This window comes from Accipiter gentilis, chromosome 19 (genome assembly GCF_929443795.1).
Source record: "Accipiter gentilis chromosome 19, bAccGen1.1, whole genome shotgun sequence".
Classification (NCBI taxonomy): Eukaryota; Metazoa; Chordata; class Aves; order Accipitriformes; family Accipitridae; genus Astur; species Astur gentilis.
In genome coordinates, this window is record NC_064898.1 from 312,949 (window position 1) to 340,836 (window position 27,888).

Here is a 27,888-nt window from a genome sequence, read left to right on the forward strand (position 1 = left end):
TGAGCTCTGGGCCACATGAGAGCAGCAGGAGGCCGTCTGCTGTTGCTATAACCTGAACCAGTTCAGGGGCGGCTTTAATTCTGGGCTACACTGGGCTCTTCATTCAAAAAGTGACTTAAAGAAACATTATGTACTCCTCTGCACCAGACCAGGGTGTAGGTTTTGGCCTCCTGACAATGTACTTTGTTGAAGAGATGTTCTTTTTTTATGTCAGCAGAATGCTTTTCAGGCTGCATAAGAATTTACTTATACTTGGTCAGACTGGCATACTGTACAAGTGAAGTGAACATTATGAAAAGTCACAGACACATTTTCTGAGACTTGGCTCCCTACTGTGTAATTGCATTTCAGCTGCCTGATAATGTTTAAGATAAGACATGCTTGCCAGGCCTGTACAAATAACCTGGGCCATTTCTATGCAGGCAAGAAAAGTATACTGTGTGCAGTGGTCAGATACATATGACAGAAAGTGGTTAGGAAGGTTAGGAATCTGGAGCAGGAAAGGAGAAATGTTGTGTTGCTTTTACAATGATTTGGACCAACTGTAGACTTTGAGACAGACAGACCAGGTACCCGCTGTTCAACAGACTGTGCAAATACATCACAAAAGACAGTCGTATATTCGAGGTGTTGGCACTCTAATAAGCAGGCAAAAGAGGCACGCGAGGAAAGCAGAGGAATGAAGTGACTGCTTAGGTCCCCTGACAGATGTATCAATTGAATCAATCTTCCCACCCCAGCCTACTCAGTGGAGGACAGGGGGAAGGAAAAAAGCCTTGATGCTGTGCAAGCGTAGTAGCCAAAACATTGGCATGTTATCAACACTGTTTTAGCCACAGATGCAAAGTAAAGCACCATAGTGGCTGCTATTAAGAAAGTTAACTCCATCCCAGCCAGACCCAGTACACTCACCCACAAGCAAAAGACTGTGTAATATTCACTTATCAACTAGGAATGTTCTTAACATCAGCCAATATTTATAAAGTGCTCAGCTTATGAGAAATGGCAGCAGTACTGTAACCCTCAGACATAAGAGTTTCAGTGCAGATTGGCCAACAGTTCTGATGTAAACTGCCAGGTAGGGAAAGCAAATGCAGAAAAACACAAGCAGCAAGCCCAAACCATTACTCCTCTCTTGTTTTGACTGAAACGGGATCCTGATAGCATGGAACACATATTAAATGTGCATGATCTGTGCATGATTATACCTTCTGAGAAAGCAACATCACTTTCTTGCCCAAAGCCCATTGAGCCATCAGATAGCCACAGTGTCTTTTTGGAGAGGAGGAACATCTGGGTGTTCAAGCTGAACTCAGCAGCCACTGGGTCACTGACCTAAAACACAACAGCATAAGGCTCTTCAACAAGTATTCTTTAATGACTCTTAAAACACAGCATGACCTTCTCCCAATGTACATTATTTATCAGCTCTGCACATCTACATGCAATAACACAGTTTAACCAAAAAGATTTCTTTGTACTAGACATATATTGCTGTGTATGCATACCACCTTTGGGTTATCTGCCTCTGTGATATTTGATAGTATTCTAGGTTAGTTTCTTCCCACATTTTTCCAAATCCCATCCAAGGAGGTGCCCAAGGAAATTTATGTGTGGGGGTTACGTGAGGAAAATATTTCCTCAATAACTTGTCTCCCTCTGACACACCACTGCCTGTTTTCTCTATCCCATTTTCAATCTTACACCCAAGTCCCACCTCTGCTTCTGATCCTCTGCCAATTATTTGAAAGTACACATTGTTGAGGATTTATTTGCAAGTATCAGTTCTTCTGACACGCTGCAGCATATCAAATCATGAATATGAAAACACATCAAACCATTCGAACACCCTTTTATGCTAATATTTATCTTTATATATTTGACACATTTATCTATGGTTCCTCCATGATTACATTACCAGAATAAAATAAATCAACACTATCAGCAGCAGGTTCTCATTGGGCCATATAACATAAGTTAGAAGCCAAACTATACAGGCACATGGCATAACAAAAGGGAAAGAATAGAGTGAACAGAAGAATTGGGGAAAGCCCGAAGTTCAAAAAGATGCACTGTACCTGAGGAAACAATGTGGAAGATACATTCAAAAAAAAAAAAAAAAAAAGAGGCAGCCAACTAAACAAATAAAAAAATGCTAACATACATACGTTTATTTATGTGTTATGCTTGTGGAAAGGAAGGAAGGAAGGAAAACAGAAAAGAAAATGTTCTTGCTGGCTCATGGACAAGGGGCTGATGGAATGAGATATAACAATATCAACAGAAAGTACTGCTGCAAGTTATACAGCTGACACATTTATTCTTCTTCAAATCCTTTTTTCACAATAGAGTCCTAAAACTATCAAAGCAACAGGATTTGGCAAGAACAATATAGAGCTGAAATATTTTTATAAACCCACTCCTACTCTTCAGAAAGAGGAACCCTACCCCCATAACCTTTTCACAGAAATAATAATTAAAAATATAATTTCCATTCCATTTCCTGAATTCCTTTTACTATGAGTATCTCAAGAAAAAGAGCTGGTCTTGGTTTGAAAATTGCTGGTGACAGGGGACTAACAGGCCACAGTCCTTGGTGATTATGACACTGTTGTAATTTTGCACCTTATCCCTAGATACTGTATTTTTAAAGCTTTATCTGATATAGTGACACCTATAGTATGCATTTATTTATTGCAAGGCAGTTCTTAAGTCTTAGTCATAGTTCTTAGTCATAGGTTTCTTCCAGGTAAGACTTAGGTCTCTCCCTAGGCTACTTTGCCCATTTTGCAATGATTTTTGCAGCTCTCTTGAATTTTCTTCGAACTATCAACATCTTCTTGCTTATACTAGGACCAGACAGAAGGTGTGGTTTAGCATTGCTGTGAATTGCTTTAGAGTTCCTAGAAGCAGATTAGAAATGCCAGACAAAACCTGAAATGCTGAACTAGTATAAATTCCTCTCAGCCCCCCCCATTTCAAACTTTTTCAAAATGTTTTCCTGGTTAAGTCTGAGAAGGCAGGTTTCATGTCAGATCATGTATCATTTCTCTGCTTCACCAGGACTTGATGCCGTATTGGAAATCATCTGTTCTTCCATAGCTGGCATAATGCCAAATGAAAGCATGAAGATTGCATGCATTCCCTTGTGTACTCTGGCTAATTCAACAGAAAAGTGATTATATATCCCTGACTGTTCCTGATTGGATTTATACTGTAAGATGGTTTAATAGCATACATCTATACTATCAACGAGCATGAAATCACAGCTACACTGTTCCAGTATTAGTTGTACTGGCTCTAAATAACAGAAATGATATAACTTCGTCCTTACGCATCCCAAGGTCATGTTAGCCCTTTTGATAACACTGTAAACTGGAAGTTTATGTTCTGTTAACTATCCAACATGACCATCAGATTTTTTTCAGTCAATGCATTCTACAGCAGTCCATTTCTCTATATTTTGTTCTCCGCTACAGAGCTTTACAGCTGGGCTTTGGAAAGGTATGCTGTTTGCTTGTTCCCATGTTACCATATGAACCATATTGCTATGGGTGGGATTTGTGTCACTCACTTTGGTGAGTCTTAAAGCTAAGCATTTTACCAGTGTTGACTATCTACACTTCCTCTATAGTCAGTGAAGGAAGTCCTACCTTAGGACTAAATGTGGAGGTCCCACTTTTAATACAAGACACCTAGCTCTGATCTTTGTGTCAGATGAAAACCTTCTGATAATAGTTTTATATTTTCCTAATTATCTGATAAAACTATGTCATACCAAAGCCAACAGACAAGTAAAGAATTCCCAAAGGTTATTTCATATCACAGTAACTATCCCCCAAACCAATGCCCTGCACTGAGGACAAAAAACATTTTTGCTCCTACATTAGCCTTTCCCATTTGGGTAAAACTGGTTAAATAGCAGGACAGGAGTATGTGCTATCCCACCAGTTTAGGAATTGGTTTGTTCACAAGCAAGTAAATTCAGTTTCTAGCACTATCATTATGAGACCAACAAAGGCAATTTGGGAATCAAACTAAAATGGAAACATGATGGGAGGTATTATTGGGCTGGTACCTGCTGGAATCGGATATCCAGATCAAATGTGATCGGCTCTCTAGGACTGCAGATAACTGGTAGGCTGTACTCCTGATGTGGAGCAGTGGTACAAGCTATCAGCTTCACAGTGTACATTCCAGAATAATCTCGAACCTGGAGAGAGAGAGAGAGAAAGCTTTTCCACCAACATCCTAACAGGCTGAGGCAACAAAAGACACCGTGAAGGCTGAGGTTTTACCGCAAAATCTGAAACAAAGCTCCACTGCTGTACTGGCTGGTTGTACGTTGGCTCGCTTCGGATGATGCTGAGGCTAAATGTCAGGCCCGGGTGATCAGCTGACATAACCATGGAAGTCAGAGATGAAGCTAGAAACATGCCAAGAGACAGATTTGTCACCTTTAGTGTTTCACTGCAAACTCTCAGAGCCTGAAAAACATTCCCAATAATTCATAAACCATAATGCCCTAGCTGATGTTAATAACTTTACAGGTCACTGGGTTTTATTAACTGAAACTAACAAAATCAATTACAGTCGACACAGCTGGGCCTCCTTGATTCTTGTTCGAGTGTCTATTAAACAGTTGCTTTTGGGCTACACAGCCAGAACTGTGTGAAGATTAAATTTGACAGACAGGCAAAACAGTGAGAGTGGAATGGCAAAGATCTATAATCCCTCCTGTTTTAAACTTGGAATGTCAGCCCAGGGAACAAAAAGTAACGTCTCTTAGCAATGTAACTGTTTTGGCTCTGCCTGATAGGCAAAACCTAACACTCTAGAGGACAGCTGAGAAAAAGTAGAAGCACCATGAAGGAGTTTTATAGGTTAATAAAACTGACTTAAACTAAAAGAGATTTCTTAAAATGATTTTTTCCCTTCTCATTATTGTTCAGCAGATTTAATATAGTTAAATAATCTTTTCCATGGCCAGCATTAATGCTCAGATTTATGTCTGTAGACAGAGTCTTACACCTGTGATTATTCTGAATAAAGGCAGTGGGTTTTAAACAGATTAAATTGCAGGATCAGGTTCTCAGCAATGACTAACTGAATGGCAGTGAGAATGTTTTATTAACAGATTGATCCAATGCTCATACAAGACCTTTTGTGACTATCTGAAAAAGGTCTAAATAACCTAGAAAGGCTTCAAGTTGGGAAAGAAATTTTAATGCTATCTAAATTCCTAGAGCAATGTAAGTAAGTAGCTGATCACAGCTTTTGGATTAAAAACATATATTTATAGATCCTTAGTGGACAGAATGGCCTAGATCTTCATCTTTCATAAATCAGGCTCTTGATGAAGTGGAACTATCTGCTTTCCATCAGATTCATGCATATTTCATTACATTTGACAATCTGAATACAGTCATCAATGACAAGTAAGAAATCCCAAGTAAGGGAAAAATCCTCATCTGAAGAGCATGGTACACAAAAAATTCAGATCTCAGTAGCAGAATAAGAAAAATTTGGGAGGAGTGTCTTTGTTTTTGTAGTACTGCTAAAGTGTAGATTAAGCTTACCAGGATGGGACATCACAAACAGACCATGAAACCGGGCTTCAGTCTTGAAGTTGACAACTAAGCGCCCCTCTTCACTAATACGCATGCTGGTTGGGTACAGGGAACCTGGTGGCAGAAGCCAATTCACAAGATTTATTCCACTTGCAGATGACAAATAAATCACACTCCTGTGAAACACCAACCCCACTCTTTCATTTCCCATTGTCATGTCAGTTGTTTGGGAGGGGGCCTGCTGGTACCTTTTGGGTTGACTCAAGATTCTTCTCCAACATGAATTTACACAGGGGGGCCTAGAGTTTTCACAATGCTTCAGCTTTCCAAAGCACATACAGAAATTCCCTGCAAAGTCATGGTTTTACATGTTACATGGACTCACACAGCTGCTCTAATAGGCTGAAGAAAGTCCACAGCACAGTCTGTGTTCAGGCAATAGCATTGTCAGCTGCCAGGGGGTTCTATAGACCAAAGAATACTTTTGTTTTCACTAGGTATTCAAGCTGACTCCTACCAATGAAAGCTGCTTCAGAGATACTCTTTATCAGTGCCTCCCTATCTATTGTCCCAAGGCAGCACCCACCAGCACTTAGTCGTAGCAGTTGGTTGTGGCTTCCATGGCAATCTGCTTGAAGGTGCCTGAATCTGTGAAACTCATTCTGACAGGCTTTGCATTGCTGGTGATTTCTGGCATGAATCTGGCCCAAAACATGGGCCTAATAGGTTTCCTAATTTCAGGTTACAATGTCTTGTTTATATGCCAGGAGCAGTTTATTGCTGCAGCTTGCAGCCACATCCCTTTTTATCCAGATCTCTGCAGAGCTTCAGAGTTCAGGTGTTTCCTCCAGTGCTCCCTTACAGAGAGCCAGTGATGTGCCACCATTCTGCTTGCCAGGAGCAAGAAGGAAACCGGAATGTTCCATGAATGTGTCAGAAAACTAACACACTCACCAATGTGAATGTATATCACCCACACAAAATCACCTGTAACAACCATATTTATTGGCACCTTATAAATAGACATGTATGATTGAACTATGGCTTTAGAAGACCTTGACTGCTTTACAGGTTTTCACAGAATTTATATAGAACAATTATATGTATCCAGAGGCATAGAAATAAACTGGAAACTAGTTAAGCCCTCTCTGCACCAGCCCCCGACCCCCCCCCCCCCCCCCCAAACCAGCTGCTAATTGTGCAAGGTTGTGGAGTGAGAAAATACTGAGCTACCGACGTTCAGCATCTCCAAAGACCTGGCTGTCAGCTTCTTAAACAGAGAAATAAAAAATTAAAGCATCAAAGACAGGAAAATGGTGGCATAGATATGCCACATAACTGCTGAGACTGAGAATTAGATCTGGTTGTAATCTGGTGACTAGTACATCATACGATTTGTGGCATGTGGCTTATTCTTTAGGCATGGCATGACATGTGCTTCATTCTTCATGCACTGTAGATTCCCCTTGCCACTCCTCATTTCCTACTCTTAACATGAGGACAGAAATTGCATAGCAATGACTTCTGTAGTTCATATACAGAGTTTTCAGAAACAAAAAATGGTTTTATGTTCACTGGAGTCCTAAAATTGTGTAACTGTACATACATAATTATAGCTGGTGCCTGTATTCTACCTTAGGTTGAGATAGATATGGAACACCTGAAGCTTAATGCTGGGAAATAGTAAGTAAATTTGGATAAAGAGAACAAAGCAGCATATAGGTGTAACTATTTATTTTAATCTTTCACAGACATCTGTATGTCACTATTTTTAAAAAATAAATTAACTTTTTGCAAAGATAAATTCTGTAGTGATAGAGTTTGATTTGTTGACTAACTATAGTCACAAACATTTATTGACAGTATCTATTGCATTTAAACAATGTTTCACAGTTCACTACTCTAACACATAGGACAGATTATTATACCCATTGTATATTTCTGTATCTTTTGAATGTTTCACAATTAATGTTTTTAAAACATCAAAAGATTCTGAAACTCTACACTCATGGCCAGAAAAAAATGATATCACAGAAAAGTTTCAGATTTTTTTTCATTAAAGTGAAAACATCTTGTGTGGTAACAGAATATGAGTACATAGTGAACCTTGAGGTTCTGAGTAGAAATAAATGTGTTATTTTTTGCACATGTGCTTAAAATATAACAAGACAATTATTCTTCTTTGCAATAAAAGAACTGATGTCAGCTTTACATGGTTTTCATAAACACCCCAGCAGAGAACTGTGAGTGCTAGGAAATGACAGATTGTTTGCAACTGATAATAAATTATGTACTTTTTTTTTTTTTTTAGTATTAGAATGATTGAAAAAATCCTACTGTGTGCATATTATACTCTTAGTAACAGAACATGAGTTTGATGCAAAGAAATCCAACACCCACCTTGGAGCTCTGCTTCAGGTGGGCTACCGATCCCATCCTTCCACAGGATGGCAGTGTCATACACAAAAGTCAGCCGGAGCTCTGACTGTAGGTCGAAATGCTGCCAGCCTCCTACACCCACCGGAGAGTGGAAAACGTAAGAGACGTACAAGGGGACTCTCAGCGTGACATAGGACTGTACTAGGTTGAGAACCTATAAAAAGGAAAATTATTTATTTGTGTCAGTGGTCATGAAAGAAAGCATTGCACAGGTAATCCGAATGCAAGGGAAAGAGTAGACAGAACTTGAAATAAATAGTGTGACTGAACAAATTCTCTCACTTTGCAAATTTCAGATGAAATACAAAACAACACATTTCAATGGATTTCAGCTAAGCTTACATCCCTTCAAGTTCCACTTTTGTATTTCAAACTGAGAATGTGTTCTGATAAAATATAAAACCCCTCAATTTTGACTCATCATTTTTGTTTAGTTTTTTTAAGTACATAAACAACATGGCTACAAATGAAGGCTTTAGAAATCTTTCAAATAAATTTGCATTTGCTCTATCCTTGTGCTTAACTAACTCCTTTTCTTACATTCTTATGTTATTGTCCTCTAAGAAGCTCTTCTGGAAGACCCTGAATTTGCTCAGATGTCATTGCAAGACTGAGTCCTTGGCCTGTACTTACTCATCTCTGGAACTATTTCTTCCTTTGTGCATGGATAGTAGCTAACATACTGCATGTAAACACGCAAATCATACTGTTTATCACTGTGTGAAAGAACTAAAAGTAATATGAAAGTTGACGTAGATTTAAAAATAGACCCTTTATGCATATATTGTACAAAACAACAACTGAATTATTATCAGAGAATTACATATTCTTTATATGTATTTTGATGGAAAAAGGCAAGAAGAACAGTGTCTGTAAACTGTCACCTCTTAAGATGGCTCTTACACGATATGTGGATCCAAACCTTTCAGAAGAGACTTTACATTTATGTTTTGTTACAAATACTTTTTCATTCACATCTCTCTGATTAGAAATGTGCAAACCAGATCCTTTTAGAACATTCTGGATTTTCTTAGAAAGACATGGAAGGACAGGCATTGAGATCACCTCCCAGTGGGAAACTTTTCAAAGGCATAAATGATGTTGAACAATCATTTACTTCTAATAGAAACTCCATATGTAAATTTGTACATCTGAACATTTCCCTGGAGGGATTACCTTACAAGCTTCTGAAGAGTGGTTTGCACTATTGAAAGACCCCAACATTCAAGGAACTTTACAAGCTGTGTAAAATTCAAACTGTTTCTGGGTTCAACCAATGGCATGTCAGGGGGCTGAAAGGCCATTACCTTACAGCTGCTTTACATTTCCAAATGCCAGACAAAACTTTTAGTAATACTATGAAACCACAAATTTACTGCCTGCACTGACTAAATACTCTGAACTAATTAAGGAGTTCTTTATGGCAAATGTTCGTAGTTGCCACAACTCACTTTCACGCATGACACTCCTTGATCTACACACTACGCTACCAAACTCCTTTCCACTCTATTGTTTGAATCATTCTATAAAATGTGCTAGCATTTAGACAGTAGAGACTATGGCAAAACACAGTATTGTGTAGTAAAGCAGCCTGGCAGATAATATGAGATGCTACAGTTATAGATTATTTTATATTAATGCTTCTTTGTTGGTTTTACATAAACACAATTAAGAACTTCTATTTGGAACAAAAAAAGGGGTTTTCTTTTCTATATGTATTGGATGACAAACTGAAGTTAGACAAAAATATCCTTTAGTCCTATTTAAGTTGCTAGTTTATCTTTGGGATACCTGCATGGGTATCTGAGCAATTATTTCAGACACGGATTTGCTAAATTGTTCCAAATAACAACAGAGAATTCTTACTTCTATCAAAAACAATATAGCTATGATGCAACTCTACAGTGCGTTATGGTTTGCCTTTGATTCAGGAGAAACCTCAAACATTTGTCACTTCCTGGAACAGTATCAAGCATGGAATACATTTGATAGTATAACAAAGGTGTTACTATTGAAAAGTCATAACAGACAAACTATGTTGGCTTTTCTCTGTGTGTTTTTGTTCTCCATCTTGCATGTTGTACAGTAAGAATTAGACATTGAAGTCAAAGATCTAAAATTCAGTTTGCTTATGAGGAAGAGACAAAGGTACATGGAAGAAGATTTAATATATGTCCATTATCCTCTTGAAAAGAAGCATACATAATGCTTAATGATAATGTAGATGAGGACTGGAATATCACAGAGGGAGAATTTAATGACCCTGAGGACTACAATAATAGAAGTGAGATGAAATTTTATAGCATAAAGTATAAGGTAGTAGAAATTAGTGACAGGGATTTCTGGTAGAAATGAAAGACATTGTTAGAAACAATAGAGGGGAAAAAAATTTTGGTATGTGAGTTGATCACATCATAACTATGACCTTCATACCCTCTCCATGTGATATGATCCTAAGATGAACTGAGGAATGGGGTGGAAATTAGAAGCATGCATGCCATTATACAGAGCACTAGTGAGAGCTTAGTTGGAACAGCTTTGATCATCCATGCTTGAAAAAGCCTAATTTGCATTGTAGACTTTAGAAAAAGAAATCAACATAATCACAGGAATGGCAAAACTATCTGATGAGAAGAGACTAAAGTAGCCGGGTTCTTTAGCCCAGTACAACAAAGGCTGAGAGGGTATAAGTATGCCGTCTCTACACATCAGGAGATGAACAGCGGAGAGGGGCCACTGATGATGAAAGATGGTGCTGACATGGGAACAAACAGGCATAAGATGGCCATGACAAATACAGCCTAGAAATTGGAAGAATTTCTAGCCCTCACTGTGGTGGCATTCAACAAGAATAGTAAGGCCATGAAATCCTATTAGTTTTTAGATTAAGTTTACTAGTGTTGGACCCACATTATATAGTTAAGGCAGTGGCCTGGACAGAGTGATCCACAAAACCCCTTCCAGCTCAGTATCTTATGCCACCTCAAGTAAAAAAACCACAACCTTCTTTCAAAGCTTTTCTTGATTTTCAGGTACAAGATATGATTGGCTCTTCACATATGCTGTACATAAAGCAATCCACTAATGGGGTTTATAAGCCATGTTTTAGGGTTTTCTTGCCTCCATTCAACGGGATCATAGTGTTAGTGAGCTCAACTCATTTGTACTGCTAGAAATCCAGCAGTATGATCCCTTCTGGGACAAGTCTGCCTGAAACACTGCTCCTTTGCCATACATTACCGCTGCTCTGTGGGAAAATCTGAAACCATGGTGCCAAAGAATTGTCTCCATTTCTAGGTCCCTAGTATTTAGAAGGTTCTTCTCTTTTAGCAAAACCGGTAAAAGATATCTGGGCAGCAGGGCTGCTTGCACCAACCTAGGAATTTATTCATGTGCTTACAAATGGCTGTGTGCTTCCATCAGTATAGCTGCCCTTATGTGTGATTCAGGGCATGTAGGGAGAGGAAGGAGTTCTTGCTAAACCAGCTGTTTGAGTTTTTTATGCACACAAACCCCTTCTTCAGGCACTTATGGATTTGCAGGTGTGGAGGAATACCTACAACACCAACAGCCAGAGAATAACGGAATAAATAGTTCTCTCTCTCCTAACAGTAAATTAAAACTTTGAAGGCCCTCTCATTTCTTGCTGTAAAGGAAAATGACATGAGGGGAAAACTACTCTTCAATAGGCAGAAAAGAAAAATCTCAAGACATGCTATATGAAATACAGAGGATCTTTTTGATATAATAAAAATAAAATAAAAAGGAATTAACTGCAGAGGAAAACTGTGTCAGAGTAAGTAAGCACAACCCCCCCCAACAAATGAATTGATGGAATGTGTTACACAGATGAGTTGTACTGCTCTAGCCCTCTTACTAATGTCATTTAGGCAAACATGAGAAAACATTCTTTCCATTGAGTTATCTTTATTTCCCAGCACTGCCTGCAAAGCCTATTGAAAGTAGCCAGCTGTTCATATTTTATCTCAATGTGACACTGATAAAACCAAAATGGTAACTTAGAGCTGTGTAAGTGTAGGATCATCTTAACTGCTGTGGAGAGACAGAACAGGTGCATTATGTATCTGTGCATCCTATGCACAGGAGATTTTAGCAGTTGTACTGACAAAATGATATTCAATAACATTCATTTTAAACAATAAGTGGGTGTGACTTTTAGCCTTGTGATACCAGGAGAGAAATACAGACTACAGCTACACCTCAGCTGAATTGGGGAAATTGCGTCTAATCCTCTATGACAATGCCAGGTCTGGAGAATCTAAGAAGATAGAAGACAAAAATTCTTCCAAGCAGGGAACACACTCTTGCAGTTAATATCTGAAAAAATGTAGATCACAAATCATTTAATTAGAGCATCTCGAAATTCATGTGTGTGAGGGAAGAACTAGACATTCATATTAGAAGTAGAATTTCATACATTTTCTTTGCAAGATAAATTATCACAGAGCATAAGGTCTATTTTTAAACACTGACAATTCCCATTTAGGACTTAGGAAATATTAATGGGAGTTTCTACAGGTGTTCTTCTTTTGTTCCCCTTTCTGGTGCAAACTGTCAAACTTCGTTAAGTAAAAAACCATAATTGGTTTGAGAATCTGTTATGTAACAAGTGAGAATATTTACAACAAAAAATATTTTCAGTTAAGTCTTTGGGGCATGGACTCTGTTCTACATTTATATTGTGTTTTATTTATCTGGCTTGCATTTCCAGAGGGCAGAACTTGGCAGTGTGTGTGTGTGTGCGCGCACGTGCGTGCGCACTGTTAGTGTTGATAAAATCAGAATCATATTTTATATTTTATATCCCAATGAAACAAACTTTTCATGAAAATTATATTTTCATCCTCCAAACTACCTGAAGCATCATTTTCTATTGCATTTACTTGCTATGTCTGTGAATTTGAGTCACACAAGCTTAACAATGTTATCAATTAACTGTTTACACAATACCACTATGGTAAAGCTAAGATTTGTCCCCAAGAAGGCATGCAGCCAGGTAGGTCACAGGTAAAATGCAAAGCAGGTTTGTTTAAAGAAGTCTGAATGGAGAGGAGAATGCAATACAGCCTTTAAATGCCAGCTCCTTGAAAAATCTAACCTCTGACTTTGTTACACAGCTGGTGCATTAACTTTATAGTAGAGTGAGTTCTTCACAGCCCTTATTAAATGCATGTGTTTGCAGCTGGAGAGAAAAATGTTTGACTGTTAGTGAGCTTCCATGTCAAGGGAATACAAATTGCAGGGTTTTTGTAAACTTGACTTTGGTGGCTGAACTGAACATAAAAATCTGAAAATAGACATTTCTGTGTATTTGCATTTTACAGCATCTAGTGAGATTTTTCAGAAGAGCTGACTTTTCCCCTGAAAGTACAGTTTTGGTAAAACTAGAACTAATAAAGCTGGAAATATACCGTTTCTGTGTAATAAAAAAACCTCTGCAAGCTGCCTCATATAAGCTGTGGCAATACATTAGTGATTTTAAAATCTGTTCATAGGGGATTTTCAAACAGTGCCATAACATGTGTAGCATAAATGTGAACTGAACACACTGGAAGAAAGACATTTTCAGTTTTGGCCAGAAATAACTGTTTTTGTTAAAGAACAAAACAAACTGCTCAGCTGTACTCAATTACAGTAGCTTCAAGGTATCAATCTGTATGTTCAAGTATTTTCATGTATGTTCTTGATCTTCTTGTTTCTGTCAAAGACTTGTTTAACTAGTTGTTGTTAATGAAATTTATTTGAATAGCAATTTCCTTGCTTCCCTATGCCAAGTCTGGCAATTGACTGGAACTAGGGAAAGCAACATCCACATATAAATACTTGGCCAGAACCACACAGAAGCCTTCAGATGCCAAACTGTGCAGCTACAGCAAACAGTTATAACAGTAGGAAATGAGATCAAATGATACTTCACACTCTATCAAATAAATCTAGGCCAACAATTCAATATATACTTTATTAAAGGATAGTCACCTGCTTGGTTTTCACTGTTTCATTTTTAACTTGCTTTCATGAATATCTGCCATTGTTCTAGCAGCTGCATCTTGAGAATGTGAGATATCTGTAGTACTTGACTGTCACAATGTCCCCATGAAGTCCAACCTTTATTAATTACCCAAAAATACAGGAAGACAGCCCTCAGGTAGGTGAGTTCCACATTTTTAAGGCCTATACATATCCAAAGGCATACACTGAATTTTAGGCTGTGACTGCAGGTTGTCCTAAAGAAAACTGTTGCTGCTAATTATCAAAGCTGATCTTAACTTTAACCAGAACGGAACTATAATCCAAATGAATTAGCTGAATTTAAAGAGGAGCAGGCTTTTATTTTTAAATATAAGTTCTATCAGCTGCACATCTAAATCCATCTTTAGATACATAAATGCCTGATTTTTCAGATGTGGTGAATACAGGCAGACCCCAGGAGCAAAGTGTCAAGCTGTATACTGAAAGGAGTGCTGCATCTAACTCATGCAGGGTTTGCTCATGCACAGAGTAATTGAGAAAGAGAATGGGTCACATGCAAAAGGCCTCAAAGGAAAAAAAAAGAAAACTAAGACCTTCTCTGTATGTATTATGACAGTTCATGAGTTCATGGGAACTGGCTAAGACAGCTGCAGCCTGCCCCAAACACTAGGAGTACTGCCAGAAGAGCTACACCAGCTGCAGGTCTCCCACCACACTTCTTGCTGACTGAAGCTCATCTTCTTCCCCACCATAGGAGGAGCTCCCACAAAGTGAAGGTCCACATCATGCAAGATATTGGTAGTTGCTTTTGTGAAATCTCTCTGTCCGAATCAACAGTGCTATCTTTGTTTGACCATACAGGTACTGGTGAGTTAGAATCAAGAATCAGAATCTTGAGCTTAAAGATCTAGCCAAAATATCTGGTAAATCCTAGCTAGTAAATATGCAGTGGTAGTAGGATGTGGCAAGAGTGTTTTTGTTATTTATCTGTTCTGTCTGTATAATAGAACTTAAGCTTCCTTTGTGTGTTAAAAAAACATGGTGAAAACCATAGCTGCCAGCTTTCCTCTTACAGAGGATTATTAATTGTTCATTGAAGGAGAAACAAACAACAATGGTGACAACCACAGAGATAGGGCACTGACTGCCTCCCCTCTCAGCTGGAGGGGGTCATGTGAAGATAAAGACCAAACTTGGAGAAGAATTAAATGGAGGTGGGGGAAACAGGGAGGGCAGTGAAGCGCATACTGACTGTGGGGCAATGCTTCACTGCTAGAAGTAATTCAGCTTGATATTTTACTTAACACACCATGGTTAGCCATAACCTACAAGGCACTAAAGGATGACTTCAGCTGCAGTTTCATGGCTCTCATAGCTCATGTTCACCCCTCTCTGCTTTTAAATGAGTGATCTTACCTAAAGTACATAATGCTTCTGGAGCCTAAAGCAAGTACGGCGCTCTTCCTTGGCCACATTACCATTTATGTGTGTCCTCCACAACTGAATGAACAGGTTCTTTTCATTTACTAAAATATTGGAATGGTGCTTATTTTCTCCTCTGTTTATATGCATATAGACATACACAGGTTTTATTTAGACACACGTTTGTCTAAACCAGCTATTCAGCTTTTCCTCTAAAAGACACAAAAGTATTTAAAATGAAAAGGATTCATATCAGGTTTTCCTTCCTTTTCACTGTGGGAAAAGTGGCTTGCATAGGTCACAGGATCACAGTTACAGCTGCTTGGCAGCTGTGTGTGCTTATGGGCTTTACAATTGTGTTGTGTGGGAAATAAGAATATACGGTTGAATATTGCATAGGCATAAGGAGATAGTCAAAGGAATGATGAGTTGAAGAAATTAAATCATTCTAAGAACAGTGAAGAGTGCTGTCATTTTTGTCTTGTGGGAATGTGTAATGTTTACATCCCACACTTGCATGCCTTCTCCTTCTCTGCAACAGGTTCATAGTCCCAGTGGCATGTACCTGTAGGAGGATCTGCTTGTAGCAGAGGGGCAACCCCAAGCGGACGCACCAACAGTGAGCTTCCAACATCAAGGCAGAGACTTTGAACTGGTCTCTCTAACAGACAAAGAACCAGAACTGATGACAGAGCACTGAGATGAAATATCCATCAAGGACTTTGTATCTAAAAGGGCAGAAGCTCCATTTTGTTCCAGTCTTGTACTTTACAGAGTATATAATCTCTAGTTAAAAGGGGCAGAATGCTAGGAAGTTAACCAAAGGCTAAAGAGAGCCTGGTGCAATTTCTTGTCCACCAAAATGTATGATCACCTGTGGACACCCACAGAGTAAGGTGCACTTTAGCATGTAACTATTAAAAAAAAGAGAAAAATCAGCTTATCTGATTAGGTATCTGTGTTTCCTTTGGCACCTATCTTTTTGTAGTAAAATAGCTTTGTTGTTGCACATGCCCATAGGTTTCTTTGGGCAATGACAGACTTTTCTCATCTGTTAAGGCCTCATGCTGTTTGGGACTGACAAAGTAAGAATGTGTGCATGTAAGTCTACTGAGGTCTGATGAGCAGATGGGTCCCTGGCAAAATGAACACCTGTTAAAAAACAGAGACATTATGGCCATTTGTATTGGGTTTGTATGGCAGGGTTTTGGTAGCAGGGGAGGGGGCTGCAGGGGTGGCTCCTGTGGGAAGCTGCTAGAAACTTCCCTGGCTCCAAGCTGGACCTGCCTATGGCCAAGGCCGAGCCCATCAGCGATGGTGGTAGCATCTCTGGGATAAAAGATTTAAGAAGGGGAACCTGCAGCAGGGAAGGAGACTGGAATGTGAGCGGATCCCCTGTGCAGTGAGGTCAGTGAAGAAGGAGGTGGAGGAGGAGGTTGATGCCCCCACAGCCCGTGGTGAGGTGGCAGGCTGTCCCCCCTAGCCCTTGGAGGGGAGTGGGAGAGCAGATGCCCACCTGCAGCCCGGGGAGAGAGGAGCCCACGCTGGAGCAGGGCAATGCCCCCGAAGCTGGCCGCGACTCCATGGGAAAGCCCATGCTGGAGCAGTCTGTGCCTGAAGGACTGCAGCCCATGGAAAGGACCCACGCTGGAGCGGTTTGTGAAGAACTGCAGCCCATGGGAAGGATTCGCTTTGGAGAAGTTCATAGAGATCTGTCTCCCATGGGTGGGACCCCATGGTGGAGCAGGGGAACAGTGAGGAGTCCTCCCCCTCAGGAGGAAGGAGCGGCAGAGACAACGTGTGACGAACTGACCCCAACCCCCATTCCCCATCCCCCTGTGCCGCCGGTGGGAGGAGGTGGAGAGAACCAGGAGTAGAGTTGAGCCAGGAAGGAGGGAGGGACGGGGGAAAGGTGTTCTAAGGTTGGTTTTACTTCTCATTATCCTTGTTTTGATTTGATTGGTAACAAATTAAATTGATTTTGCTTTTTTTTTTCCCCAAGTCACATCTGTTTTTTGCCCATGACCATAACTGGTGGGTGATCCCTCCCTGTCCTTGTCTTGACCCATGAGCTTTTTGTTACATTCCCCCTCCACCCCCCATCCCACTGCAGAGGGGAGGACTGAGTGAGCGGCTGCGTGGTGCTTTGTTATCGGCTGGGCTTAAACCACAACATCATTTCACACCATGGCCTCATTCTTTCTACAGTGGCTCAACAAGGAAGGCTAGTGAGCCAGGAAAGTGACTGAGCTTTACCACACAGCCATCATGCTGTGGATGGACTTCTCTGAAATGAGGTACTGTGTTCCAGTCTTTCTTCCAGCCTGTAGGATTATTCCCCAAAGAGACTTTTCTGTGTAATAAAGGATTGATCGTCATAGCTACAGCTTTTGTACTCCAGAGCCTGAGTGGGATCAGACAGGCTTATGTAGCAATTATACAAGGAAGACCTAGGGATTAACTTCACTCTCACTGCACCAGAAGAAATCCTGCACCCTTTTGTTTCCACATTACTATTTCTAGAAATAATTTTCCAAAGGACACCTGAAGATCTCTCTGATCTCTTTGTTTTAACTCCTCAATCACTTTCACAGCTCTGTTCTTCAGCCATTCCATATTGACAGCTTCTCTTTCCTTCCTGACCAAGGAATTTTCTCCTGGGTAATGTGAGACCACTGTGCTGTCTGCACTGGCAGGTCTTGTTTTCCAGTGAGCTAGAGATCAGCAGAGCCCAGCAGCTGGTAGGACATGGCAGTCCATTGTTATCAGCGAGAAGGCTCTTCAAAATTTTTTTAAACTCTTTTTTAAGATACACCACAACAAATACTAAGTAGCCCAGTACTATCAGTGTGTTAAAAGCAATCCTTTAGAAGGCTTTCATTCTAAGAAAAGACTAAGGTGGCTCACCATACAGTAAAAGTAGGACTGGCTTGTCCTAAAATGCTTCAAAACTATATTGGGAGAAAATCATAGCAAATTGCATTCAAACTAAACTATTCCCTTAATTTCAATTGGACAACATATAGCTTATTAGCATTTAATGGAGATTGATAGCTTTAACAAATAAGCTGGCCTTAGGGGAAGTCTATTTGTTGTTCACAAAAATAAGAACCCTTTTAAACTAAATTAATTCTAAACCCACTTATTTCTACTAGCATAGATGTATTACAAGGGAAATCTTTAATTTTAAGAACACAGTACAAAATCAAGTTACAGTTTCGTACCTGTCCATCTGTCCCAATGGTGCCTCCACAATCTGTGAGGAGCTCGGACATGTCATAATGGCTAACAAACTCCCATAAACAGGCTTCCAGGTTCAGATTGCGGTAGAAGCGTAAGGTATTGAAGCCTCTAATTACTGGGCTGTATTGATAGGGAATGGTCTCTCCAATCACATCTGGATTTTTGGTAGCATCAGTTAAGAAACCATGGTGGGTCTTCACTTCTGTGTAATCCAGCAGGTTGGAGCATTTATGGTTTCCAACTCTAGTTCCATCAGGGCTAAGTGTCAGCTCAAAGTTGGAGAGCTCTCTTGTAGAAATAACAGGCAGCATGCCTAAAAAACATTAAATTTCAGTGGTCAGAGCTGCTTAATTTAGCCAAAGTTTGAGAAACCCTAAGCATGTTATGCAGTGCTTCTGTATTTTGTACTTAGAGCAATTAATGTACTTTAGAATTCAAAGAAAGTTGATATACTAAGTGTGTATGAGAATGTTATCCACAATAATTATGTCTTTATACTATGAAAAGCCAAATAAAATATTTCTAAATCTCCAACATATTTTTCAATCAGGATTTTTTGTAATTTTTTTTCAGAAGCACATAGTAATTAAATGGCTTTATATTTTTAATAAATAGATTCTTTGGTATATGCTCTTCAAAGGAGTTTTACAAAGTGTAGGTCTAGCCCAACTTATGTAAACTATGCAAATAATCTGAAAACACTTAATCTTCACATCAAAGACTATGTATCAATACAGTATCCTATGCACCTTGTTGCAAACTGCACTTGTACATTCATCACATTTTTCTCTGGTCCCACATGTTAAAAGATTATGTTATTATTTTGGCTATTTAAAATACCATGACCAATAAAATAGCTGAAATAACAGCTTGTTGTATGAGTTCTCTCAACTTCACAGCTCATTTTATCATACCATCAATATGTGGCATTGTGACTGTCAGTTTGATGAGGTTGGCATAATCAGGATCTTCTGGCCCAGTATAGCGCAATTTAGCAGAGAATGGTTCTGCTCCAACTACTCCTGACATACGAGGTTGACAAAGACCTAATGGAAAAAAGAGAAGGCAACTTTACTTTATGTCCAGAGGAAATAACCTATACTTTCCCTTGCACTATTTTTAGATGCACTTTTTTTCCACTGTATGAGTTTCCAAAACAAGGAGAATTTTCTTGAATGACAGATAAACGCTTTGAGCAGCATTGACCAGAAGTTTGAACAGGAATGTATGCAAAAGAGGATTCAAACAGAAATCATTACTTGATGAACTGGACTGCATTTTCAAAACCAGGTGATGATACTGCACCTGTACATTTTCAGTGGCATGTGTCAACCATACTTGCAAAGTCAGTGTCAAGTGCCATACTTTTTTACAGATGTCCTCAGAGGCATATGCTTTAATTCCTCCCACTCTCTTAAGCACATACATAACTTTATGGAAAATACCTGATCAGTGTTCAGTTGTTTTTGGCACTGGATTGGGGTGTAGACATATATACGCCTTCATAGGACTCTATGAGCCTTCTGTTGCACCAAATGTACTTGACCAAATGTATTTGACCAAAATATAGTTAGAATAATTGTGTCAAAGGATCTTTGGAAACACTGTGCTCAAAGTAAAGCCAGCTTCGAAGTTAGATAAAGTTGCTTAGGGCTTTGTTCAGTTGAATTTTGAGTTTGTCCAAGAAAGGAAAATCTCTAACTTTTTCGCAATCCTTTCCAGGATTAGTTCAACCTGTTCCAGTATTAGTCCTGATTTGTAGGACCAGAAGATTAGGTTTGTAACCACGTGATCTGAGATACATGCAACTTCTAGTTGCATAGTTCAATGCAAAAGTGTCTACATTCTGGCCACAAGAATCATAGCGCATTGTCATGTGATGGCCAAAGAAAGAAACCAGCAGAATTGGAAAATTAAAACAGTTCCCTTTGCCCATGTTCTGCTCTTTGCCCATTTCTGAGGGATTATAAGAAAAGAGGAGACAGCGCTCTCCTCTTGGAGAGTTTATTGGTTCTGGTGGACCTCATCTGCCTCAATGGCTCCAAGTTGGAAACTTCTGGCATGAGGAAACAAAATTTCTCTTCTGCACATGATAGCTTTTTGGGGTTTGGGATTTGTTTGTTTGTTTGTTTTCTCAAATGCAAGATGTGCTAAAGAGGCTAAACACAATTTTTTTTGCACAATCTGACTTTTGACAATTTGGTCGATGCACTCAAGGTCAAGCATCCTCAAAGCTGAAAATGTTCAGGATTTTGGCAGGTTGCTTTCATCACTGCACTTCTTTCAACATAGCATCTAACAATTCCCTTTATGTCATACACAATCTTCAGTATTGTTGACTTCCACATCACAAGTTAGCTCAGGTACCGGAAGTAATATATGCATGACAATTCAGTCCTGAGCCTGAGCTAATTAGCCCTGCTAATTTGTCAAGTGTAATCCAAATAATGCATTACAACACTAACATAGCCAGCCTGTTCCACATAACGAAACTAGCTCACCCAGCACAAGGTTGTCTGCCTCTAACAAGCACTACACTGCACCTTGTAGACAATACCCTTAGACAGAGTCCTCTTTCGGGTGTAGGGTTTCTGATAGTGCAAAGGTGACTTGAGCCTACACACAAAATGTGGAATAAAGAATAGGCGTAAATAGAAATTCCATTCATTAAGCTCCTTAAAGCCATAACTTAGTAGAAAATAAAATCTTGTAACCAAAATATTTAGTTGGAAAGGCCACGGAAATGAAAATGATATTGCAAATGAACAATCATGTAATTTATTACCTACCATAAGATCTCACAAAACCCAGAAGAGTTAGTGTAGCTACAAAAGCAGCAGAGATGACACAAAGAATGCAAAATGGCTGCAGAAGGGTAATAAAATACAATATTTTGTAATTTACCTTGATTGCTGATAATTACTCATTCTCCATATTATACAATAAACAAAAGTATCTGCATCTGTGATTTCTACAACAAAATAGCATATGCTATCACACTGTACTTGTGTGCATGTCAGTTCTTCACCTCTGCTTCATAACGATATCCAGTACAAGTTTAATGAAAAGAGTTGGCTGGGCAAAGGAGGTAGACTACAGTAACTCTGCTGGCTGACAGAATGCAGCATCAGTTCAGTATTGATTAGGTATCAAAGGATCAGAGTGAGACAAAAAGAGTATCAGAGAAAGAAGAAGGATGAATATTCTGAATACCTCAACCATGAAAAAATTTTGTCTATGCCCTGTTATTGGACACCAGTTGCTTTAGTCCTTAGTCAAGGAAGATACTGATTCTTAGGTGTCCAGTGAGGCCTGAATGCCAAATGAAGCTTTTCTTCTGGCTAGGCATTCATAATAGCACTCCCATGTGGGTTTTCCAATGTCTAATAGGAGCTGAGATTTTACTGCAACATTACTACAGTTGAATTCAAAAGCCAACAGAAGCCAGGTTTCACTAGTTCCAATGCACATGGTATACTGTTCTCCTGACCATGCAAGTTTGCTATGTGGATAACTCTTTAAAGATGTGGAGAACTATCAAAGATGAAAACCATTTTCATTATACAATTGTCTGCTGTGTTAAGAAGAGTGTTTTTGCACCACCTCTACAAACAACAGAAGAAAAGCCGAGAGTGTAATGTTAAAACACTTGATCATGTAATCAGATTTTGTTAGGATGGAATTTGGGATCCAAAAGAGGTCTGCAATAGGTGCAGATGTCTTACCTTCTGATGTGCTTATAGTTACAATAGGGCTCATGAGCTCAAGACCCTCATTCCCATCTGAATTCACAGCACGAGCTGCACACTGGACACGAGAACCGGCTTGAAAGTAAATGGAGTCGAGCGTAATCATCTTGGAGGAAGTGAAGAAAGTATCAAAGTCAACCTCCTTCATGGGGCTAGTCACACCATCAGGACCAGTGGGTGCACTTACAAGCCACCGGTATTGTGTCAGAGTATTATTGATGTTCTCACTGGCACATATAGAACCAGTCTTGTCAAAGTCTTCATATTTAGGATTACAAGCCTGCAGAACAAAGGAGATGTGTTAACAATTTATTTGCTTCATGGCAAAGGAATTTTAATTTATCAAGAGTCACAAAACTCAACAACATGGAACTGACAACCCCAGTAAATCTCTTAAGAAATCACCTTATTTTGACAGTGGCGCTTTCGGCACTGCTATAGTAGATTAAAAGGCAGGTCTAATTATGCTTATGGAAATAAAAATATTATTTTAAATTATGATTTATGGTGAAAAGCTAACAGAGTTATGAAGGCACAAACTACACTCCCACATGCTACTTTACCGTGAATTTCACCCTTTGATCTAATTCTGCAAATAAACTTTGCATTTCAACATATGATCCATTCCTGTGAATAAGGAATGGTGTGAGAAACAAACTGAAGATGCAGATGGACCAAAACCTTCCTCACTGCATAGGAATTTTCATGCAAACCTTTCAGTTGCAAAATTACAATGAAAGAAGCCTGTAGTACTTCAACAAACAGTACTCATTTTTCAGTCTGTGACACTCATTAAAAACAATGGGTCATCTGTTATCTTCAGGGATTTTAACTCTGTAAATTAAGGCAAGATAATGCAGGAAATAGTAAGGTCAAGCAGTTGTAGACATAGTGTGAGTATCAAACTGTTCTTAGTGATGAACATGTAAAACATCTTTCTATGCTTTTTGTCCTCCTGAAAATTGATTCGTTACCCAGACAGATTAGATTAGCTCTTAGGACAGTTCTAGCTTAAACTCATGTGTGACTCACAACAATATGGATTGATACTGAGTGCCTAAAATCCACTGAACAAAATCCATATTTTGATAATTTATCCAAACAAAATGCACTGATTTTGTTCCACCTTTCCACAGAGATACTCACTGTGATACAGATGACAGGATAGCCAGCTATGGGACTGGTTCTGTCTTTGGCTCTAGCAGTATCATCATACATCAAAAGGGATGCAACTTGAGGGACAGAGGGAAAGGTGACGTCTGCCATGCTGTTCATTTCTTCAATGTAAACAATGGCCTTGGCTGTCTGATAATGAAAAGGCAGAAACAGTTCTCTGTGAACATTTAAATAAACAAGGGGATTCAAGCCAGACCTTGATCAGAATATGAAACATTGTCCCAAAATAAGTTCTAAAACCTCAACCAGATGAGCTATTGAGAAAGGGCTGAGACACAGGAAAGTATATTGCTGACTACAAAAGCAAGAGCTAAAATGAATTTTTTCTTTTCAGAACACTGAAGATACCAGACCTTTTAACCTTGTGTCCCAGCTTTCTTGGATCACTTCAGTATTCTGGTAGAACCCTGATGTGCACTTTAATGCCTGGTGGAAATACGGTGTTTGTTATCAGCAAAGGCTGTGTCTCTGCTGTCTGGCTACCTGGAGTCAGACTGTATCTGGTGTGATACTGATGAAGCGGCCAAAGAGTTTGAAGAACATTTTATGCAGAATCAGAGGAATATACTGTTTAAATTGAAAGTATGTATGATATAATTCTAAATAACAAGAATGTGTGGCTATTTCATTTCACACAATAAGAATAATATTAACCTGGTTTTGACAGCAGAAGTCATATTTCACCTGATTGCTCTTTTTACAGCATAGAGGTTATACTGTATTGCCAGAGAGTGTTTCCAAGAGGACATCAGTTTTTAGGGCTGATTCTATGAGGAGACTGTGTCTGGAATGAAATCGTGAAGACTTCAGTCTCTCATTGTTTCTATGACCCCATGAACGTTATCGCCTTGGTAACAAACTGTTTTGGGTAGGTGCTACTGTGTGAGCTGGGATGATCCTCTCTGTCTTTCAAGATACAAGCCAGGATGGCAATGTATAAGCCTCAAAAGAAGAGTAAAGCTATGAGCCAGAAAGCAAGAAGGTCTGTTTACCAGATTTTGTTGTTGAGGACTTTGCATGAGTTTGTTACCTGTATTTCTGCGACCATGTTCTCATCAGGCTTCAGATGAACTGTGAAGGATTCTCTCATCTCCCTTACTCCATCAAAGAGAACTTCAATCTCCACAAAGTGCTGTGTTTCACCCTCCTTAAACTCAATTTCTAAAAACACAATGAGACATTTAAAAATAAATCTGTTGTTCATAACAAGCTGTAATTCTAGGCCCAGCCATGAGAGATGGCAGTTAATACTCACTTTTCAAATTACTGATGTTCATATATTTAGTTTAACCTATTTGATGCTAAAAATCATAATAATGAATAGCAGCGGACACACGTAGAAATCACTGAAAATGAGGCATTATCATAATCAAAACAAATTTGCAAAGACCAATATTTAGTCTAGTAGAACTTAATATTTTGAAAATGATCTGGGAGTAATTATTACATAAATGTTGGTAACATATGTGAATGACCAAAAGACTGAAGAATTCTAAATAAAATGCATTGTCAGGTTTTACTCAAACAAAATGCATTTTAATACAATGATATACACCAAAAATAAGGCACAAAGGAGAGTACTGTATTTTGAAAACCATTGCCTCTGAAAAAAATTCAAAAGTCATGGAGTATAAAAAGTTCAGTCTTAGCTGACTGTATTGGGTTTGCATGGCAAGGTTTTGGTATCGGGGGGGGGGGGGGCTACAGGGGTGGATTGTGTGAGAAGACACCAGAAGCTTCCCCCATATTGGATAGAGCCAATGCCAGCTGGCTCCAAGATGGACCCACCGCTGGCCAAAGCTGAGTCCATCAGCAACGGTGGTAGTGCCTCTGGGATAAAATATTTAGAATGGGAAAAAAACTGCTGCACAACAGCAACCAGAAGAGAGGAGTAAGAATATGTGAGAGAAACAACCCTGCAAACGTCCAGGTCAGTGAAGAAGTAGGGGGAGGAGGTGCTCCAGGTGCTGGAGCAGAGATTTCCCTGCAGCCCATGGTGAAGACCATGGTGAGGCAGGCTGTCCCCCTGCAGCCCAAGGAGGACCCCACTCCAGAGCAGGTGGATGCCCGAAGGAGGCTGTGACCCTGTTGGAAGCCTGTGCTGGAGCAGGGTCCTGGCAGGACCTGTGGACCCATGGAGAGAGAAGCCCATGCTGGAAAAAGTTTGCTGGTGGGACTAGTGACCCCACGGGGGACCCACACTGGAGCAGTCTGTGCCTGAAGGACTGCAGCCCATGGAAAGGACTCACACTGGAGCATTTAATGAAGAACTGAGGCCCATGGGAAGGACCCATGTTGGAAAACTTTGTGGAGGACTGTTTCTTGTGGCTGGGACCCCATGCTGGAGCAGGGGAAGAGTGTGAGGAGGAAGGAGTGGCAGAGACAACGTGTGATGAACTGACTGCAACCCCCTTTCCCTGTCCCCTTGTACCGCTCAGGGGGAGAAGGTAGAGAATTTGGGAGTGAAATTGAGCCTGGGAAGAAGGGAGGGGTGGGGGGGAAGGTGTTTTAAGATCTGGTTTTATATCTCATTACCCTATGCTGATTTGATTGGTAAAAAATTAAATTAATTTCCCCAAGTCAAGTCTGTTTTGTCCGTGACAGTAAATGCTGAGTGATCACCTTGTCCTTATCTCGACCCACGAGCCTTTTATTTTCTCTCCCCTGACCAGCTGAGGGGGAGAGTGATAGAGCAGCTTGGTGGTGGGCACCTGGTGTCCAGCCAGGGTCAACCCACCACACTGACAGAGTTAGAAGAGTGCTGTGATTCCTGGATGTATTAACTACTAAAGGAAGAAGAAGTACAGAAACTATTTAACATTTCTGTATGGAATGGGTGAGAGTGATACCGAAATAGTAGCTGCATTTCCACTGCCTTTATTTTTTAAAGGACGTCTGTCATAGTTTAACCCCAGCCAGCAACTAAGCACCACACAGCCGCTCGCTCAGTCTCCCCATGTTGGGATGTGGGAGAGAATCAGAAAAATAAAAGTGAGAACACTCATGGGTTGAGATAAAGACAGTTTAATAGGTAAAGCAAAAGCCATGCATGCAAGCAAAGCAAAACAGGGAATTCATTCACTGCTTCCCATGGGCAGGCGGGTGTTCAGCCATGTCCAGGAAAGCAGGGCTCCATCACGCGTAACAGTTACTTGGGAAGACAAACGCCATAACTCTGAACGCCCCCCCTTCCTTCTTCTTCCCCCAGCTTTATATGCTGAGCATGATGTCATATTGTCTGGAATATCCCTTGGGTCATTTGGGGTTAGCTGTCCTGGCTTTGTCCCCCCCCAACTCCTTGTGCCCCCCCAGCCTGCTCACTGGTGGGGTGGGGGGAGAAGCAGAAAAGGCCTTGGCTCTGTGTAAGCACTGCTCAGCAGTAACAAAAACATCCCTGAGTTATCAACACTGTTTTCAGCACAAAACCAAAACACAGCCCCCTACTAGCTACTATGAACAAAATTAACTCTATCCCAGCCAAGACCAGCACAATGTCAAATTAACTGAAGATGGCACAGAACTGACCAACAGAAACTGAGAACCAGAAGAAAAAAAAAAAGACTTGCAGAAAGCAATGTTCTGATTACTATATTGAAATACCGTCAGAAACAAAAAATACCAGGTGCTAAAGGGACAGGCACAATAAGCAGCAGTGAATGACAGCTGAACTATATATGGGAAATAAGGCATAGATAAGTGGTAGGGACTGATCAGTGAAGCAAAACGCTAAGAAACACTTGTCCTCTCCAGTGCCTTCAAACCAAGACTGGATACCCTTTCTGAAGGATATACTTTCTCTAACCGAAAGTTTCTTGGCTCAGTACAGAAGTAAGTGGGGGAAACTGGGGCAATCTTGCAATCCACAGTGAGTCTGATTAAGTGATCTAATGATCCTTCTGGCCTTAAGTGTTACTAAGCCATGAAAATACTCTTTGTGGTAATAAACATGCTGTGTGAGAGCTAAGAATTTTACTGAATTTCAGTTTGTCACGCTTCCCTCATATTACACAGTTAAGAATGTGGGGTTTGCACTCATGGCTGAATATGCAGGCTCCCTAAACCCACAGATGTTCTGAAACCATTGGGGAAATCCTGCAGATCACAGACCTTTCTCAAAGTAAGAGAATGGTCTTGTTCTGCAGTAGCATGTTTCCCTTGAAAACTTTTCTCCCATGTGCTGCCAGTGCACAGCAGGGTGAGGGTAAGCAAGGCAATGCGTATAGGTAATATGTATAGGATAAGTATTAGCTGACACTAAAAATTCCTGTGGTTTTCAAGAGGAAGGACCAAAACTCTAA

At 39.9% G+C, this 27,888-nt stretch overlaps 1 protein-coding gene across 1 annotated transcript in view; it reads right to left on the reverse strand.

Moving 5' to 3' along the window:
- The window catches only part of FREM2 (FRAS1 related extracellular matrix 2), a 134,899-nt gene that overhangs the window by 6,334 nt on the left and 100,677 nt on the right, over positions 1 to 27,888 (reverse strand). Inside the window, exons 12-21 of the mRNA XM_049823564.1 lie at positions 24,621 to 24,751; positions 23,561 to 23,719; positions 22,391 to 22,694; positions 19,580 to 19,711; positions 18,647 to 18,978; positions 7,971 to 8,163; positions 5,580 to 5,684; positions 4,299 to 4,426; positions 4,079 to 4,213; positions 1,209 to 1,335 (exon numbers count right to left, since the gene is read on the reverse strand). Coding sequence (XP_049679521.1) covers positions 1,209 to 1,335; positions 4,079 to 4,213; positions 4,299 to 4,426; positions 5,580 to 5,684; positions 7,971 to 8,163; positions 18,647 to 18,978; positions 19,580 to 19,711; positions 22,391 to 22,694; positions 23,561 to 23,719; positions 24,621 to 24,751 — 1,746 coding nt within the window. The remainder of the gene's footprint in view (positions 1 to 1,208; positions 1,336 to 4,078; positions 4,214 to 4,298; positions 4,427 to 5,579; positions 5,685 to 7,970; positions 8,164 to 18,646; positions 18,979 to 19,579; positions 19,712 to 22,390; positions 22,695 to 23,560; positions 23,720 to 24,620; positions 24,752 to 27,888) is intronic.